The sequence below is a fragment of the Hesperophylax consimilis genome, chromosome 22 (genome assembly GCF_061612785.1).
Source record: "Hesperophylax consimilis isolate HC1 chromosome 22, BYU_Hcon_1.0, whole genome shotgun sequence".
In the NCBI taxonomy this organism is placed as follows: domain Eukaryota; kingdom Metazoa; phylum Arthropoda; class Insecta; order Trichoptera; family Limnephilidae; genus Hesperophylax; species Hesperophylax consimilis.
This window is the reverse complement of record NC_142857.1, coordinates 20,909,891-20,926,640: the sequence shown is the minus strand read 5'-3', so window position 1 is coordinate 20,926,640 and position 16,750 is coordinate 20,909,891. Positions and strand designations below refer to the sequence as shown.

Below are 16,750 nucleotides of genomic sequence, written 5' to 3'. Positions count from 1 at the left end.
CTGTCACAGAAATCACAGAGTCACATGAAACAGAACGGGTCTTCCTCATCGGCTAATTGGACATGGTAATCAAAATTATCATCTGAATGGGGACTAGATCGTTTTGCATAATCCGATCTGAAATTAAATACGTGCATTAGTTGGCGTAGCACAGTAGAGCTGTTTACATATTTCGAGATTAAGTTTTGAAGCAACTTGATATGATTGAAAACGTTGGTTGTACGAAATTGGCCTAATAGAAAAGGTTTAGAACCCGTAAGTAATTACGTCTCTTACCTTAGCTGCCTTAAAAGAGTTGGGTAAAACAGGTGAAATCCTTACCTGAAAATAAAAGAAAAATAACAGTCATTGAAACGATTAAAAAAATGGCTTCTTTTTATGGCACCACGTTCTACGGTTATAATAAAGCTGTAGTTACATTACTTTTAAAACAATAAAATAATCAATTGAACAAGGAATAATCCAAACACAGAAATTTCTATCTAAGTTATTTGCAGATGTCAGGGGCTATTAAATTTTTTAAAAGGTAGTGAAACTTGTGGTGAAATTAATGAAAATGAAAAAGACAGAAGATTCGCATTTGCACAATAACGCAAAAAGAGGATACTATACTATATAATTTAGTTACGATGATTTAGTTATGAAATAAACATTATCTGACGAGACGAGTTTGGAGTATCGCACGTACGAATATGTCGAAAATCGGAAATAGGCTTTGATCTCAAAACTGTTCTTCCTGTAACATGATACAAACAAATACAGACTTCAAAGAAAACCAGGCCGTCTCCAATTTCAAGACGTATCAAATTAAATAAGAATACCTTAACGGGTCATGGTGACCATTCACAGATAACAGACAAGAAACTAACAGCTGTATCGAATAGTAAAATATCTATTTTTGAAAATAATGGAGTGAAGATGAACATCTAATCGGTTGGAAAACAGTTTCATGTAAATAAAAGAGGCAACCATATGTCAAAAGATATTCTCGGCACCGGTTTATTACTGTTCGATACGAACAACTTAATCCCAAAAAAAAGCTGTTAGAATTTAAAATGATTACCTACTTAACTAGATGGGTACTTGATGTGATGCTAATCGACATGTGAACACCTTTTAAGAAGTCGTGAGTACTGTTTTCATGATTGTTCCGGATTGAACCATTAAAAATACTGTATTATTAAAATGTATTATCTGTGATATGTAGGGGTGGGCTAAATCAATAGATTTCCAATGATCTAGCAAAAAAGAAATTGGCTTTTTTAAACATATAATCAGAGCTTTATCAAAGTGCAGACATCAACGAAAGAAATTGGTCAAACGAAGGTAGCCATTTTTGACATAAAAAAGGTGACCAGCATCAGTAAATTTAATTTCTTCTTCAATGATCGCAATTTCACTTCGTAGCGTCATTTTAATTTAAAGAAAATAAATCAATTTGTCAAGACCACAAAAAAAAGTACATATAGAAAAAAATATTACGATAAGCGGTGATATTATTAAAAGTTTTTTTTGTTAAAAATATTATAAAACAGGTAATTAATAATTAATAGATCAAAAACTTGTGTCTATTCTTACATTTATTAATTTTCATTATACGTTTATCCTGACGAAGAAACTATTGGTTTCGAAACTTCGAAATCTCCGAACATTCGAGATGGGTATTTTGAGGGACATGCTTTGGATTCCCCATATTCTATATTTTAAGCTGATGACGTTAGACTGTCTTTTTCGGAAATCTATAAAAAGAGTAACCAAGAGAGTTTTCCAGATTGATCCTGAAAGAGAAGATCTCTGAAATAACATCTCAAGGAAAGTGGAAAATATCGCTGAAAGTTAATAGATGAAAGAGGATATATAGGAAGAAACACAAAACTAATCTGGACCACATCGATAAATCTTAACCATTGAGAGAAAGCTGTTCATCGCACTAACTCTAACACCTGAGTTCTGGCATCATTAATTAAATTGGTAAAGCTTTCAACGGATAAAATTCATCGTGAGACTTTCTTACGGGAATCTTTTAAAGGAGCGACTACTGATTTTACCGATTGATCCTGAAAGTTCCAGCAACTCGGGAATTTAGCAAAAGCTTAGAAAGTGTATGGATGAAGTCAATCATTGTGACAGTCTACTAATTAAAAGGCAGAATCGTGCCGAAGATGAGAGGAAGGAAGTACTAACTAAAGTGAGAGACAATTTTGAAATATCGAACAAATCATGGAAAGTAGTACATAAAGTATGATTGGACAATCCTTTCATATTGTAATTGTATGTGTTTTTCCTATTGTATCAGCGGCAAAGATCAACGACTGCCTTATTTGAAAGCATTAATGTCAAAACTGAGCGCGAATCGGATTATGCTCATTAACCTCCATTCTCACGTCTAAAATACACATCAGTTAGAATTAACGGAATTATCCAACAACTTAACTATTCTTGCACTGTCACGGTTAATTGTTTAATCGGCTTTAGTTTGGGTCAATAATAGTTGTTAAATTGAAACGGGACGTTTCAATAGTCAATGCCTACAGATTATAGACACATAATTGTGAAACTATTTTACTATATTATTATAGAGAAGCCTCTTTTTTGTTCGGCTATCTTTCATCCTTGCTACATGTCCAGCGGAATAGTCCCGATTTAAAAAAAATATTATTATTAACAGCTCTTTAAACAATTAGTATAATTTCTCGTGATTAAACCTTTTCCACAAGACACTATTTTCTCGTATGGTAAGACTGGACAACAAAGGATGTTTTCTTCTTTATTCGCTTTATTTTGTTTAGCATAAAGTTTTGTGCATTATATTTAAATCGGGAAACAGATCTGTATAACTTTATAGCACGGAAAAGAGATGATAAACGCTCGCTTACGACTTCCCTGTAATTATGTCTAAGAATGGGTATAATCCATATTTGACTGTACTTTACAAGGAGTTAAGATCTGCGCCCATTAAACAAACGCAATAGAAATAGCCATACAAGATCTCTAGGCGCAGATGTCGCTAATGACGTGATAGCCTTAGTTAATTTTTTGATTTTAACAAAGAGTTTATAAACAAGGTATGTATTTAAGTTAAAACTAAAATAAATTTAAATGTTATGGTGTGCTCTTCAAAGTGATTCCGAATTATACTTAAGTACCAAATAACCTGACCTTTACTTTTCAAAATGATTAAACCACATACGGTTGTCCAATTAAGTACAACCAAAGCAAATCTCCAACTTTTCAAGAATCAGGTAAACAAAGCTAATACCTAACCTAACATCGAAGGCTTAACTGTTGAACGTGATTATACATAATAAGGAAGTACCGCCTAACCTAACGTTCACTCTTCAAAATGATTAAATTGGTAAATAAGTAAGTTTTGCCTAAAGCCTTCACTTTTCAAAATTAACCCAAATAACACAAGTATCAAGAAAATTTCTAATCCAGAAAAATAATATTGACTATGCCCTAAAGATATCGCAGTAGACAAAACATGCTCATCAATCAAACAAAATCAAATAAACATTAGCTCACACCGTGTAACTAAAAGCCTTGAGCAAAAAACTGTTTTAAAAACCCCGCGAAGTGTAATGTAATAATACGCCGTGAATATAAAAACATCACGATGCAATCAATACCCGATCTAAACATTTCCTAACAGCAAAACTGGATCCATGTTCGGATCCATTCAAAATAATAAACCAGCCTCCTAATGGCGGCAAATTAGAAATTCATAAAGCAACATTAAAACTAACCCGAGAGGTGACGACTGAATAAGATTAACTAATGCAGAAAGTGAAATTTGCAAGAGTCCATTAAATTGAAATTAAATTACCGAGGGAGTATCACAAGTCACCGGTGACGGGAGAGCAGACTTACATGGCGGTAACTGTCAAAACTAACTGGCAAAAAACAGAACGAGTTTCACTCTCAGAATATTAGACGCTCCAGCCAAGTTATGATCTTACGAACGTGAGGCCTTTTGGGGAGAAATGCAGATTCGAGATTCCTTCCGGCAAAAAGGCGTTTCTCAGTATTAAATTTGTCTTACGTGATGCATTAATTTAAGCAGAAAAACATACGTATGTGATGACGAATAGACTTTTACCAAATCCTGAAAAAAACCTGTTTTAAAAGATGTGGAAGATACACAACCGATAAAGAGCATTTAAAAAGTGTGAGATTTTGTTGTAGGAATCCTACCTTGTTATTTTGTGCGTCTTGTATTTCAGCTCCCATACTACTAAGGTCCTTCAGTAAGCCTTCACCATCCTTTCCAGTGTCAAGTCCCCAGCCAAACTTTCTCCTTTCGGCGATATCAACAATATCTAGCCAGAAAAGACTCTCCATGATGTTCGGCTTCTTCTTGATGCTGTTTCTAAGGCTTCCCGTCCTTACTAAGCCTTGTCCAGGGGAACCAGAGGGAGCTGCTTTAGCGTGAATGCTGTTCCAAGGAGGTCTGGCTGATGGAGAAGGTGACGAATTTCTGAATGATCCAGTCCTTGTGCTTTGATTTGGAGAGTTGAAGTTTCTTCTGACTAGGATGGGTTTATTGCCGGGTATCGGCGGCTTTTCGCCGTCTGGATAACCATTTGGTCGTTTTTCACCATTTTCGTTTATCGATGGTTTACGTTCAAGCGGTTTCCTTTTCTCGTCTTTGATTATTTGGTTTCCATCGTCCGTCAAACTATCAGCTTTGACGTCATCCACTGTCACGATACCTATTTTCTTCTCTCTAAAACTCATTCTTCCTGAAGATCGTCTAACGTCTTTTCTGTCGAAGAAAATTGCAGAATCTTTACCATTCTTGTGTGCTTCGTCACTTTTCTTGTATGATTCATTCGATTCTTCGCTGGAAAAGTGTGGATGATCTTCATCCATGAAACGCATCTTGGCTAGAGAGGCCTTCGTGGACATGTGATACAGACGATCGGAGGTATTGTTCTGTCCCTGTGAATCCAGTGTATGTTTGCTGCATTCTGATTTGGTATTGTCACTGGAGTCTGTATCGCTGTGCCCCTCCATAGAGCTAGTGCTGAAGCTTTTTCCATAATCAGGAACATCTTTGTTGTTTCCGTTAGCATTCAACGTTTCCGCATTGCGGATTTCTATGAAGCAGTCAACTGCGCTACCTCTCGAATCTCTGGATCTGATGCTAGAATTGGATTCTGATTTGAGAATAGTTCTTGGAGCAGGGTCAGTTTGGCCACTCGCATGAGCTTTTCCTTTACATTGTTTATGAATGATAGCAAGATTTGCTTTGGTTTTACTAGGACTGGGCTCCCTTCCTCTCAAGGAGAGCTCGAAGGTTCTGTGCAGATGAAACATCTTCACCTAATTAAAACAATGTTTAATCTTCACTTTTCTTCATCATTAGATTCTTATCCACTATTTTGTATATCTACGAAACATTGTTTCACTAAAACTTGTTGCACATTCACTTTTTGTTTTACAATTATGTAATCCAAAAGGAAACACTGTAAACATTAATCAAACAGAAAGATTTAGAATATTATGCATTATTTTGCGTGATATTTCACAGTATCGATTGCGAGGATTGAAACTAAACCGATATAATGTATTCGTATCACGCAACAATATATTAATATTCCGATACATAATATGACAGCTGACATTCATAAACATGTCCTAATATGCTGAGTAACCCAACACTACCTTCTTATTGGCATTTCTATTAGATGCACCGAGAATTGAAATGTCGCAATGTAAATTATATAATACGACACAGGTGACAAATAGGCAAGGACTTATTTAAGAAACGGAGACAAAAAACATCTTTGTTGGAGCAACACGGAAAGATAACAGTTTAATTTAAGTATTCAAAATTTTAAGTTAAACAAAGAGAACAAAACATGGAACTATACAAAGTAAATGAATGTGGTACGACTTCCTACATATCGAACTGCATAACATCAATGAATAATAATTACTATCGTGAATGTAAATCTGAAAGTCACCTTGAGAACTAACATGTCTATACATAAAGTCCACAGAATGGAGTGTTACAGCATTAAACTTAGGATCGCCTTTGAAAGATTCGTGAAGAGATGCTCAAAATAACTGTTTACTGCCTACAAACTTCAATCAGAAGAGAAGATTTGAGCATTTGAAAAGAAAACACATATGTATAAGAATGAATAGAATGTGATAAGGAATCAAAGACGTCGAGGTCATTTCGATACACGTAAATTATCGAGTATCAGAGAAAACATTCACACAATTAAAGTATTCTTGAGTTGCAGATAACCAAAAGAAATTTATTGAAATATTCTAATACAATGCCTACCCATTATCTTGTATTTTTATCTTTCGCCGATCACCGAACAAACCTTATCTTCAATTGACACTTCCACACAGCGAGAGTTGTGTTATACCTACGTACTTATATCAAGAATATACTTAATATTACAAGAGAGATCCAAAAATTGAAAGTAACGCAATGTGGGATGTAAAGATGCGTGTTAGGCAAACACGAAGAAATCGAAAATACAAAGTATGACAACTAAGAACTAATAAAACAAACAAGAGTAACCGATATAATTGAATGAATACCTACGCCAAAAATATCAAAGGAAATGGGCACACCACATTGCTCGGAGAATGGACTATAATTCCATGGCCTATTTCTATACGGGAGACATGTAAAAAACATGCCGATTTTTAGTTATGCAATTTTGTTTTTGAATAAATTGTGGTTTGCTCCAGCACGGAGAAAACCTACTGATTTGGAATACTGTTCATTTATTACAAATCTGATCAAATTATTCGTTTTCCTGTTAAAAATGGGACTGCAGGCCTGTAACGAATGATTTAAAAGAGTTCCTAACAAATTTTTAGTCAAAACTGAATGTTTATGAGGACGGCGGAACACGTGTTCATAAAAATACTGATTTTGATATTGACATACTGATATTGTCGCATTCCGTCATTATATGTATTAGGGAAAGAACACGTGTTCTCGATATATTCTGAATGGTGACCGGATAAATTATCACAATGATAATTCATCACATCTCTAAAAAGTTATATAAAGTCATGGAAAGTGATGAAACAAAAACTTTATTAACCGGGTTAAGTAGGTTAGGTTTGGTTAGGTTTAAATTATTTTTCATTGTTTCTAATGACTTTATATCACTTTTTAAAAGTGCGTTGAATTGTCACTGTGTTGAGTTATCATGAAACCATTATGAATGACTTATATTTTATCAGGAAGTTGGCATGCTGACACGTTTTTAACAGGACCATTTTTCTCAGTGTTTTTCGACAGAGAAACAACTCAAATATTGTTGGGCTTAGTAGGGAAAGCACATAACGTAGACAAACGAAGATACCATACAACGGAGCTCTCAGCAGCAGGGTATAAGTAAATAAAGACATTGGACCATAGATCTATCATTGGGCACGAGACTAGATTTTTTAGGGAGCCGTCATCAAATTTCAAAGTGAGCACCAAATAATTAAGATCATCGAATCTCCAAAGAAAACATAACACTTGTTTACTTTCCACGAGATAATCAAAACACTACTCAAGCGGTCTTAAGTTACCCAACACGTTAAGAAAATAATCTCTAACACAAATATTCATAATAAAACATCAGCCAGGAACTGTTAATCTCAATATTGAACTGATACGTGAGACTGAAGTAGGTGAAGAAGGAAAGGAAATGTGGAAAAGTAAGATTCTACTCACTAAACCTAGTCAAGTTCACCATTTCTTTGGCTACGAAAAAAGAGATGGCGGGTTCAAAACCGAGCGTGCACAAGTAAATTTTATGTGATTAATTTGTGTTATTTCAGAATGTTTTAATTAAAAATAGTGGTTTCATGATAACACAACACAGTGACAATTCTACACACTTTTAAAAAGTGATATAAAGTCATTAGGAACGATGAAAAAAAATTAATTTAACCTAACCTAACCTACTTAAGGCGATGCACTACGTCGTGTAATATTTTAAATTGAGCCGCTATCAATAACAACCCTTACGTAGATGGCGATAAGGTTTAAATTCCCGCTTAACATCATCCGCCTGTTTTGATTTATGCAAGAAAAAAACATGGCCAAAAAGTGCATTTTATTTTATTTTGTGGATGTTCAGGCATAAATATTTAAATTTTTTTCGATCATTTTATAAATAACTTAATTTTCCACATTATAAAATAAAATCATAACCGAAATGGGTTCGTAAGTAGGAGATTTTGAACTTTAAAGCAGTTTTCATAGGCCTTATACTTTATTTTTTTCTGGGCTTATAAAAAGACTTATCTAAAAAATACTCGATTATTTCAAAGGCCAAGATGTATTCTACTCGCAGTATTTAATTAAAGCATCTGAAACATTTCTAGGCGACCAAATTTTCAAACCAAAAACACATGATTTTGCATTACTACGTATGGCATCGCCTTAACCCAGTTAATAAAGTTTTTGTTTCATCACTTTCCATGACTTTATACAACTTTTTAAAGATGTGATGAATTATCATTGTGATGATTTATCCGGTCACCAAAAATAGTGTATATTATATTTGTGGCACGTTCCAGAGTTGTCACGTTACATACTTTCAGTATCGCCCTGTTTACAAACCACCATTCAGAATCAAAACGTTCCTTAAAATGGCTTTAGCTTTAGCCGCGGTTGGTGACCAGATCTGAAAAGTCCACCTTCGTGTTTCCAATCTCCTTTTCCTCCTTACTACCTTCAGCCTCACAAAATACACCAATTGATGCCATAGACTCACTGGGTCCAAACGGTTGGAACTCTTGTCATGTACTCAAATAAAAAAATATAAACAAATCAGAATCCGTGCGTTCACAGAGGAAAATAAGCATTGCTAGTTTATTAATAATCTCTTCAAATTATACGTCATCCGGTTATAAACGGTATTGCAGGTCCTTAACAAATGAATTGATAGGTTTCCTGTTAAGCAGTTAGTAAAATACGAATGTATTATCACGATTTCGGAACACGTGTTCATAAAAAAATCTAATATTTTCGCATTTCGTCATTGCATATTATCAAGCCAAATGAAGGTGCATGAACAAATGTTGCAATATATTATAAATTTAGTAAAAGTTAATCATAAAACGCACTGCAATCCCGTTTTTAATCAGATTACCAATAATTTGAAGTGACTTTTAATAAATTAGCAATACAGATTTTTCTCCGTGTAGTAGTAACCAGATTAGAAATGTCAAATCACATCTAGTTCCCTATCCTACTCCCTTCAGGCTTACCAGTTCCACCGGCTCCGGGCAGTTGGGACTTTTGTGCAGTTCATCAATGAATAATGTAGTCAAGATTAAAAATAAAAATAAATGAATTGTGTGAGGTCTATGAATAAATAAAAGAGAGATTTTGTAATTTTAATTAAATTCTGTTGCATAACCCCAAAGTAAGTTTCCCAATGTGTTTGAAAGATAAAAGCTTCTCTCTCCAGTATACAAACACATATACAGATACAGTCTCCACGCGCCTTGTATACAGTTGTCAATCAACCGCGCACTCCAATTAAACTCGGAAGCTGTTATCGTCCAAAAATAACAGACAGTAAAAGTTAAAAGTGAAAATGGCCAGGCAACAAGTAAAAAGTTTAAATTATATTAATGAAGATTTGTTTCACATGGGAATCGATTTAGGACGGGTTATTTCAGAGAATTTGATCAATTTTTCATTTCTTTGAAAGATTCTGTTATCATTTCAGTTCTGTCATGCAACTAGCCTGTAATGATATAATAACATAACAGACTTTCACAGAACCCGAAAATGATCGTTTAAATTTGATGATTTTCTGTCTAAAACGTTGAAGATGAAAATATCTTGCAACTTTATTTCTAACACGAGGTATTTGGCTTTGGAATGTCAATATAACTGTCAAAAAATAAAAAAAGACCCAATATTGTTTGTTTCATATTTTTTAAATCTATATAAAATCTACAGTTTTATTTCGAGGTTGATGAACTTTGGCACAAATGATCTTCAAAACAAGAGGAAGGTTACTGTCTATTTAAGATAACCCCCCCCCCCCCCATGCATAGTTGTATTATTATAATAATACAAGTATGAATAATATGCACGAAAATATTCGAACCATGAAAAAACATTTGCAAAAAGACCCTCCATGGAGTGTGAAGGATTCACATATAAAAAAGTGTTGTCCAATGTCCTACAAGACCTGAACTAGGAATAAAAGAATGAAGTACAATTGAGTACGCTTACTTAAAAATTTCTTTACTGACACAAGATTAGCATTATTACGTTAATAAATCCAATAATGTTGCACTAACAACAAAGACGTGAGAACCCACTAGTATATTTTTTTGGCTGCTCCAAGTAAGTGTGTCATATTAATTATATTATTATACAAAACAACTTTTGCATTGTTCAGAGAATAATACAAACTTTTTACAACGTATTACACGTTACAATGAAAATATTGTAAACATTCCTAGTGCTTGTATGAATGTTATACAGTGGAATGAAAACAGTTTCTCAGATTTCTTTCTGAACGTAATCTAGTCGCATACATTCTAAAGTACGTAGTTAACGGACTACATTCATGTTCTCTTAGAAATCTAAGTTAATCGATTGCATAATATACAAGTTCATGAATATTCATGTGTGACTGTACTATGCCAAGTTCTTAAGTCCAAATCCACAATTTCGCTGGTCTTATAAAAGCGAAATTATGTAAAAAGTTCGTTGAAAGCCTTCTTTTTAAAGACAGACTTTGTTGTTAGTGCAACATTATTGGATTATTTATTAACGTAATAACGCTAATCTTGTTTCAGTAAAGACATTTTTAAATGATGCAGTAATTATGAAGGCGTACTCAATTGTTAATATTTTAGTGTGGATTTATGCCTAAAATGTCCTAGTAGAACTGTGCAGAGTAAAATAGAAAACGTCTCTAATGTATGTATAAAGAGGGCATCTGACCATTTACTGCGTGGCGGGCCGGATCGAGAGAGCCTGGTTGAGGGACACAATTTGACCTCTCCAGCAGCGACCCAATCGTCTTATACCGCAGTGAAAGGATGGATTCATATATCCGTCACTCTTGGAAACACTCATGACCTTTTCCTTCCCTGAAATTCCTTTCCTTCCTTTCCTTGAAAGGACCCTCCATACAGTATCTCTAAAGATGAGACAGGCCCCGAGGGAAATTATATTCCTCAGGGCCTCCTGTGTGGAACTACTGTAATTTTTTTTAAATATTTAAATTATTTATTACAGAAAGCAATCACTCTGTGATTTTTCATATTTAATAAAAATAAAACAATTATTTTGTGTATAACCATGATTTTAAATTAAGTTATTTACCGTCCGGTTTCGCTTTGTACTAAAGGATTCACATATTAAAAATGCTGTCCAACCTCCTTAGTAATTTGTACACTGATGATGCTTGAGCAAAGCGAAACCGGTCGGCAAATAAATGAATTTAAAACTCGTGGTTTAAGACAAAATAAGTATTTTATTTTATATTAATTATTTGATCTAAACATCCCATGCACAGCGGGTGTCACAAACAAGAAATGCCGCATCACAGAATGAACAAGTATTTCAACTGTTTAGATAAAAATTAAGGAATGCTGATAAATAAGGAACAGTCTGAAGTCCTGACTGAAGGACCTCCGAGAATGGTAACAACAAAATGAAAAGTGCATAATGTGTTCTTTAAGTCTCTTCCTATCGTAAAAAAATAGAAAGATTTGTTTACAAGTGATTACTGTACTACGGTACCAAATTACCGACTGTAATCAATACCCACAGTGGCACAGTGCTCCTAAAGCAAGAACCACCCGAGTTACGGTGTAGGTGTTCTAGTCTTGAAACTAGTTCGGAGTTGGGCTGACTCACAGGCCGGGATAACTGGTTCGATTCCGGGGACAGTCATCGAAAATCTACGAGGAAACTATTCGACATGCAAAGTGCAAAGCCGATAGCTCTGTGACTGAAAACCCACGATATTTGCTTAGATGCAGTCACCCTGCAAAGCCTTTGGTATTCTCATACAAACTCAGACATTTAGGATCAAATTTCAAATGGTTAATCTTTAAAATGTTATGGCTCGCATTTCAAACAGACATATATCAAATGGTTTTCAAGAAAATTTGGAGGGAGAGGAGGAAGGATGCCATACATAAATTAAGCTTGGCTAAAAATAAATGGGATTTGTCCCAAGATAAGGGTTCACATTGAGATGGCTAGAAGTGCCTTTATGGATATGAAGAAACAGAATGATTTGTTGTTACGTTTACTCTTTATATGTGATTTATGTGTGGCATGGGAATCTGGACACTATTTATTTATTTATTTTTTCATGTTCTCCATAAAACGGTTATACACCAATATATCATGGAGAAGATTACAAATTAAAAGGTTTACACAGGCAGTTTTACTATTTTGTAACATGTGTTATAAGATAGTTACTGAATTGTCTGTAGGTGACATTGAAAATGTCGATGGCTAATGCAGAATCGTTAACCAGTTGAAGTCGCGAAAAAATGAAGACAATGTTAGTAGTTCTTATTCGAAGTATGATACAGTTAAAAGTGACCGAGGGGAATAGGGTCCCATTAGCTCAGTTGGTAGAGCACGGTCCCGGAAAGACAAGGATCCTGGGTTCGAGTCCCAGATGTGACCGTTTCCTTTTCTGATTTTTCTGTTTCAGATTTTCGTTTAAAAATCACTAATGTTGCCTTCAATATTTAAATATTACAATTTGAGGTTTAACTCAATAAAGTTATTCCGAAAAATAAATATTCATTCTAGACTTGCAGTAAAGTCAACAGATGTCGCACATTAAAAATAAAAAATAAGATAGGTTTATCTAAAAAGACGCTGTCTGGATTGCGTTTAGTTCGGGTTGAATCTTGCCATCATACATAAAGATAGTTGCCAATAAAAATGTGCGGTGAAAAAATGAAGACAATGTTAATAGTTCTTATTCGAAGTATGATACAGTTAAAAGTGACCGAGGGGAATAGGGTCCCATTAGCTCAGTTGGTAGAGCACTGTCCCGGAAAGACAAGGTTCCTGGGTTCGAGTCCCAGATGTGACCGTTTCCTTTTCTGATTTTTCTGTTTCAGATATTCGTTTAAAAATCACTAATGTTGTCTTCAATATTTAAATATTACAATTTGAGGTTTTACTCAATAAAGTTATTCCGAAAAATAAATAAATAAAATAATAATCATGTATTGTTTCATAGTGCTTTCAGACAAACGAAGTATTGAATTCCGTAAGTCTAAACATAAACATTAAATTTAAATGAAATAAAATTTAATAATGTGACTATTAAGTTCTGCAAGTATTTAAGATGTTATTGTTGTGACAGCCGTTTGTTTGGCCATTAACAAACTGAGGTTATGTATTTTGATCTAATTTGAATTCAGAATAACATCATTATAAAAAATAAACTTGTTCTAATAGATTCACATTGATACGACTAATTTATATGATTTTATTTAACCATTCCTTATTTTTGTTTTTCAGTGGTTATGCCACATTGATACGACTAATTTATATGATTTTATTTAACCATTCCCTATTTTTATTTTTCAGCGGTTATGCACATTGAGACGACTTATTTATATTTTTATTTAACCATTCCACTATTTTTTTGTATGATATTTGAAGTGATTTATTAATATTTTCGGTAAAAACCGATTTACATTGTGTGTGTACAGGAACCGTTAAAACGTTGGTTTCCCCCACTTTAATGATGTTAGGTTTGTCGAAAATTTTTTATAAGTTAATGTATTTAAAATCTTGAAGAATTCATGTGAGACGTATTCAAAGAAGGCAATGAGAATGCTTCGAAACTCATGAGACTGTTACGAGGGCACTTCCGCTGATGCGTTCCGGTAGGAGAGGAAAACAGAAGAGGAAGAAGAAAAAAGAAGAAGAAAAGTAAGTGATAATCCCAAAATGGGAGAAACACGATCATAAATACACGAGAATTCCCAAGAAACCTATATCCATAGCATGTCATTTATTACGAACAACAAGATGTAGGAAATGACTGAGAGCATCATCAGCACAGAATGTGGTAAACGTCATTTAACCGGGCACCAGGTTATCAGAAGTGGCAGCAGTTTTCTAGAAATGACAGTGATTAGAATTCACGTTGAAACCTGTTTGAAATTATGGTACTCCTTATCCGTTCGGATCGCCCTAGAAACTGGAAAATTTTCTGCATATTTCAGTATATGTATTCAACAGGTAATGGCACCTAACCTGGCCGGTCATACGTCATGACGACATCACTGTGCTGTGGATAAATGGACTGTGCTTCAAGTGTCAATCATTTTGGAGAAGTTCGGTTCATACTATAGCAGATTCCTTTCTGAACCAACCTGAAGGCGGTTGATGTTTTCGAGAACTTAAAAATCATGACTTTTTAATCGTCAGTACCGATATTCCAAGTTTATTACATTTTATTTATATATATATTTCCCTACTTGCTATTCCCTACTTCTACTTGCTAGCTTGCGCCGTGTTGTAGCAAGTAGTCTACAACTTCATTTTTAGTATATATTGGATCGATATTTATTATTTTTATATATGAATGTAAATATTATCTTTCATCAGCACAAATTCTTGGAGTGTTGTAGCAAGTGGTCTACGACTTCATTTTGAGTATACATTGAATATACGAATATAAATTTTATCTTGCATCAGCACAGATTATTTTACTATCCGGCTTATAAAAATGCTTTTGTCAATAATTCATCACCAATACTAATTTCGGTTGTGTCCTGTGTAACTCGGGTTCAATAAACTCTGGAACTCGGATTTACTATGAAATTAAGTGTCATTTTCAAAAATGGAACTGATTTTATTAAGAATTCAGGTAAGCTATAATGTACCTACCTATAAATTTACTTTGAAAGTAAGTGTCATTTTCAAAAATGGAACTGATTTTATTGAGAATTCAGATAAGCTATAATGTACCTACCTATAAATTTACTTTGAAAGTAAGTGTCATTTTCAAAAATGGAACTGATTTTATTAAGAATTCAGATAAGCTATAATGTACCTACCTATAAATTCAAAATAAAATTGTATATTTTGTCTTGATCGTTAATAATATTTATTTTATTTTACAAATTAAACTTGCTAAACTGCTTTTGCATTTTGTCAGCTGTATAATTGTTCTCGTTCTGATGATATGTATTCCTTTGAAATCCTACAATTATAATAATATCCCGTGATATTTCACGGGCTGGGCTAGTATTTAGTAAAAGTTTGCAATGTTGATTTTATTGTAAAATGTGGCAAATTTTGATGTATATTTTAATTCTGACAAGAAAACATTTCGGTGACTTTCGCGACATTTAGTAGACGCGACGAAGAAATTTAAACCTTATTTCAGTTTCCAAATTACACTTTTAATGCAGAAAACGCATCGCCCACTCATCAAGTTTCGAAAGAGTCAATAAGAATAAAAAAGACTAAATTCATCCAATTTCAAACATCTTATAAATTACTTTCATCGATTGTAAACTGCTTTAAAAAGACGATAACAACAAAATTTATGATAATTCAAGACTTTGGCCTCTCAAAGGAAGTTAAAATGACCTTCTAAAGAATTTGAATATAGTATTCTCATTCATTCATAAGTCCCACATGTTTCAACCGAAATTTGAAACTAAGAAACCATATGAAAAATCGCCCACTAAGTGGCGCAACTGAGATTTTAAACTCGAGTAAATAATGTACATTATAAAAGAGAATAAACATTGGCTTTAGGCTGAAGATAAGAAGCTAATCCAATGTGCGTACAGCACATAGCAGATAATTTAATAGTGACCAGCAGAATTTGGAAACAACTTCTGGGTCGGAGTATCAAAATACGTGATAATACTGTGCAAAAGAGAACGGGTGTGATTGACAAACATTGACTTGAGGCTGGAGATAAGAAGCTAATCCAATGTGCGTTCAGGGATAGCGGATAATTTAATAGTGACCAGCAGAATCTGGAAACAACTTCTGGGCCGGAGTGTCAAAATACGTGATGATACTGTGCAAAGGAGAACGGGTGTGATTAACAAATGATTATCAGCTCGATTTCTATCGCTATGCACAGATGAAATGTCGGCAGTCTGAGTCTGTTTTGCAGTATTACATTGGAGTCTGCCCGAAGGAAATAGCAGAGTTGTTCCCTAAAACAAACAAAAACTATGAAACTGATCTCATTTATGCCACTAGCACGAGAACGGGTTACTCGTCCTGTTGCAACATGGACATGTAGGGAAGACCTTCCTACATCTTCATCCTTAACCCGCCTCACACCATCACCCAACAAGATAGTGAAATAGCTCTCCTGGCTAGATCTAGTCTAAAGCTTTAAAAAATAACGCTGATCCAATGTAAACGATAATAAAATGAAATCATTGAAGACGAAGAATATACTAACAAATTTAAAAGAAACATGAAACAGAACAAGACACAGAAAATAAAAAGGTAACGGTCGCAACATCTCTGTATTACCGGGCATTTTTTTAAGTCATTTTCTCGATTTCAGATTTTAAACTCGGAATTAACCTAAAAAATTTTTTGCGGTTTTTTTTTCTACAATTACAAATATTAAAGTTCTACATGAATTTAAATGTAACCTAAATAATAAAGTTAGTAAAATTATACGTTTCAAACAATATATCAAATTTTTCATGCACCTAATTCAAAGGGCGGGTTGCTGACTCCACGGCAATAATGAAGGCATTTGGAAGTTTA

General features: G+C 34.1%; 1 protein-coding gene across 2 annotated transcripts in view; it reads right to left on the bottom strand.

The window, feature by feature from the left end:
• Nucleotides 1–16,750, bottom strand: part of Mhcl (Myosin heavy chain-like) — a 403,602-nt gene that overhangs the window by 209,661 nt on the left and 177,191 nt on the right. Inside the window, exon 2 of one of the 2 annotated variants that reach the window (XM_089645047.1) lies at nt 4,195–5,468. The exons of the other annotated variant lie outside the window; for it this stretch is intronic. Within the exon in view, the coding sequence (XP_089501173.1) occupies nt 4,195–5,319 (1,125 nt within the window). The 5' untranslated portion in view covers nt 5,320–5,468. The remainder of the gene's footprint in view (nt 1–4,194; nt 5,469–16,750) is intronic. 2 annotated transcript variants of the gene reach the window in all.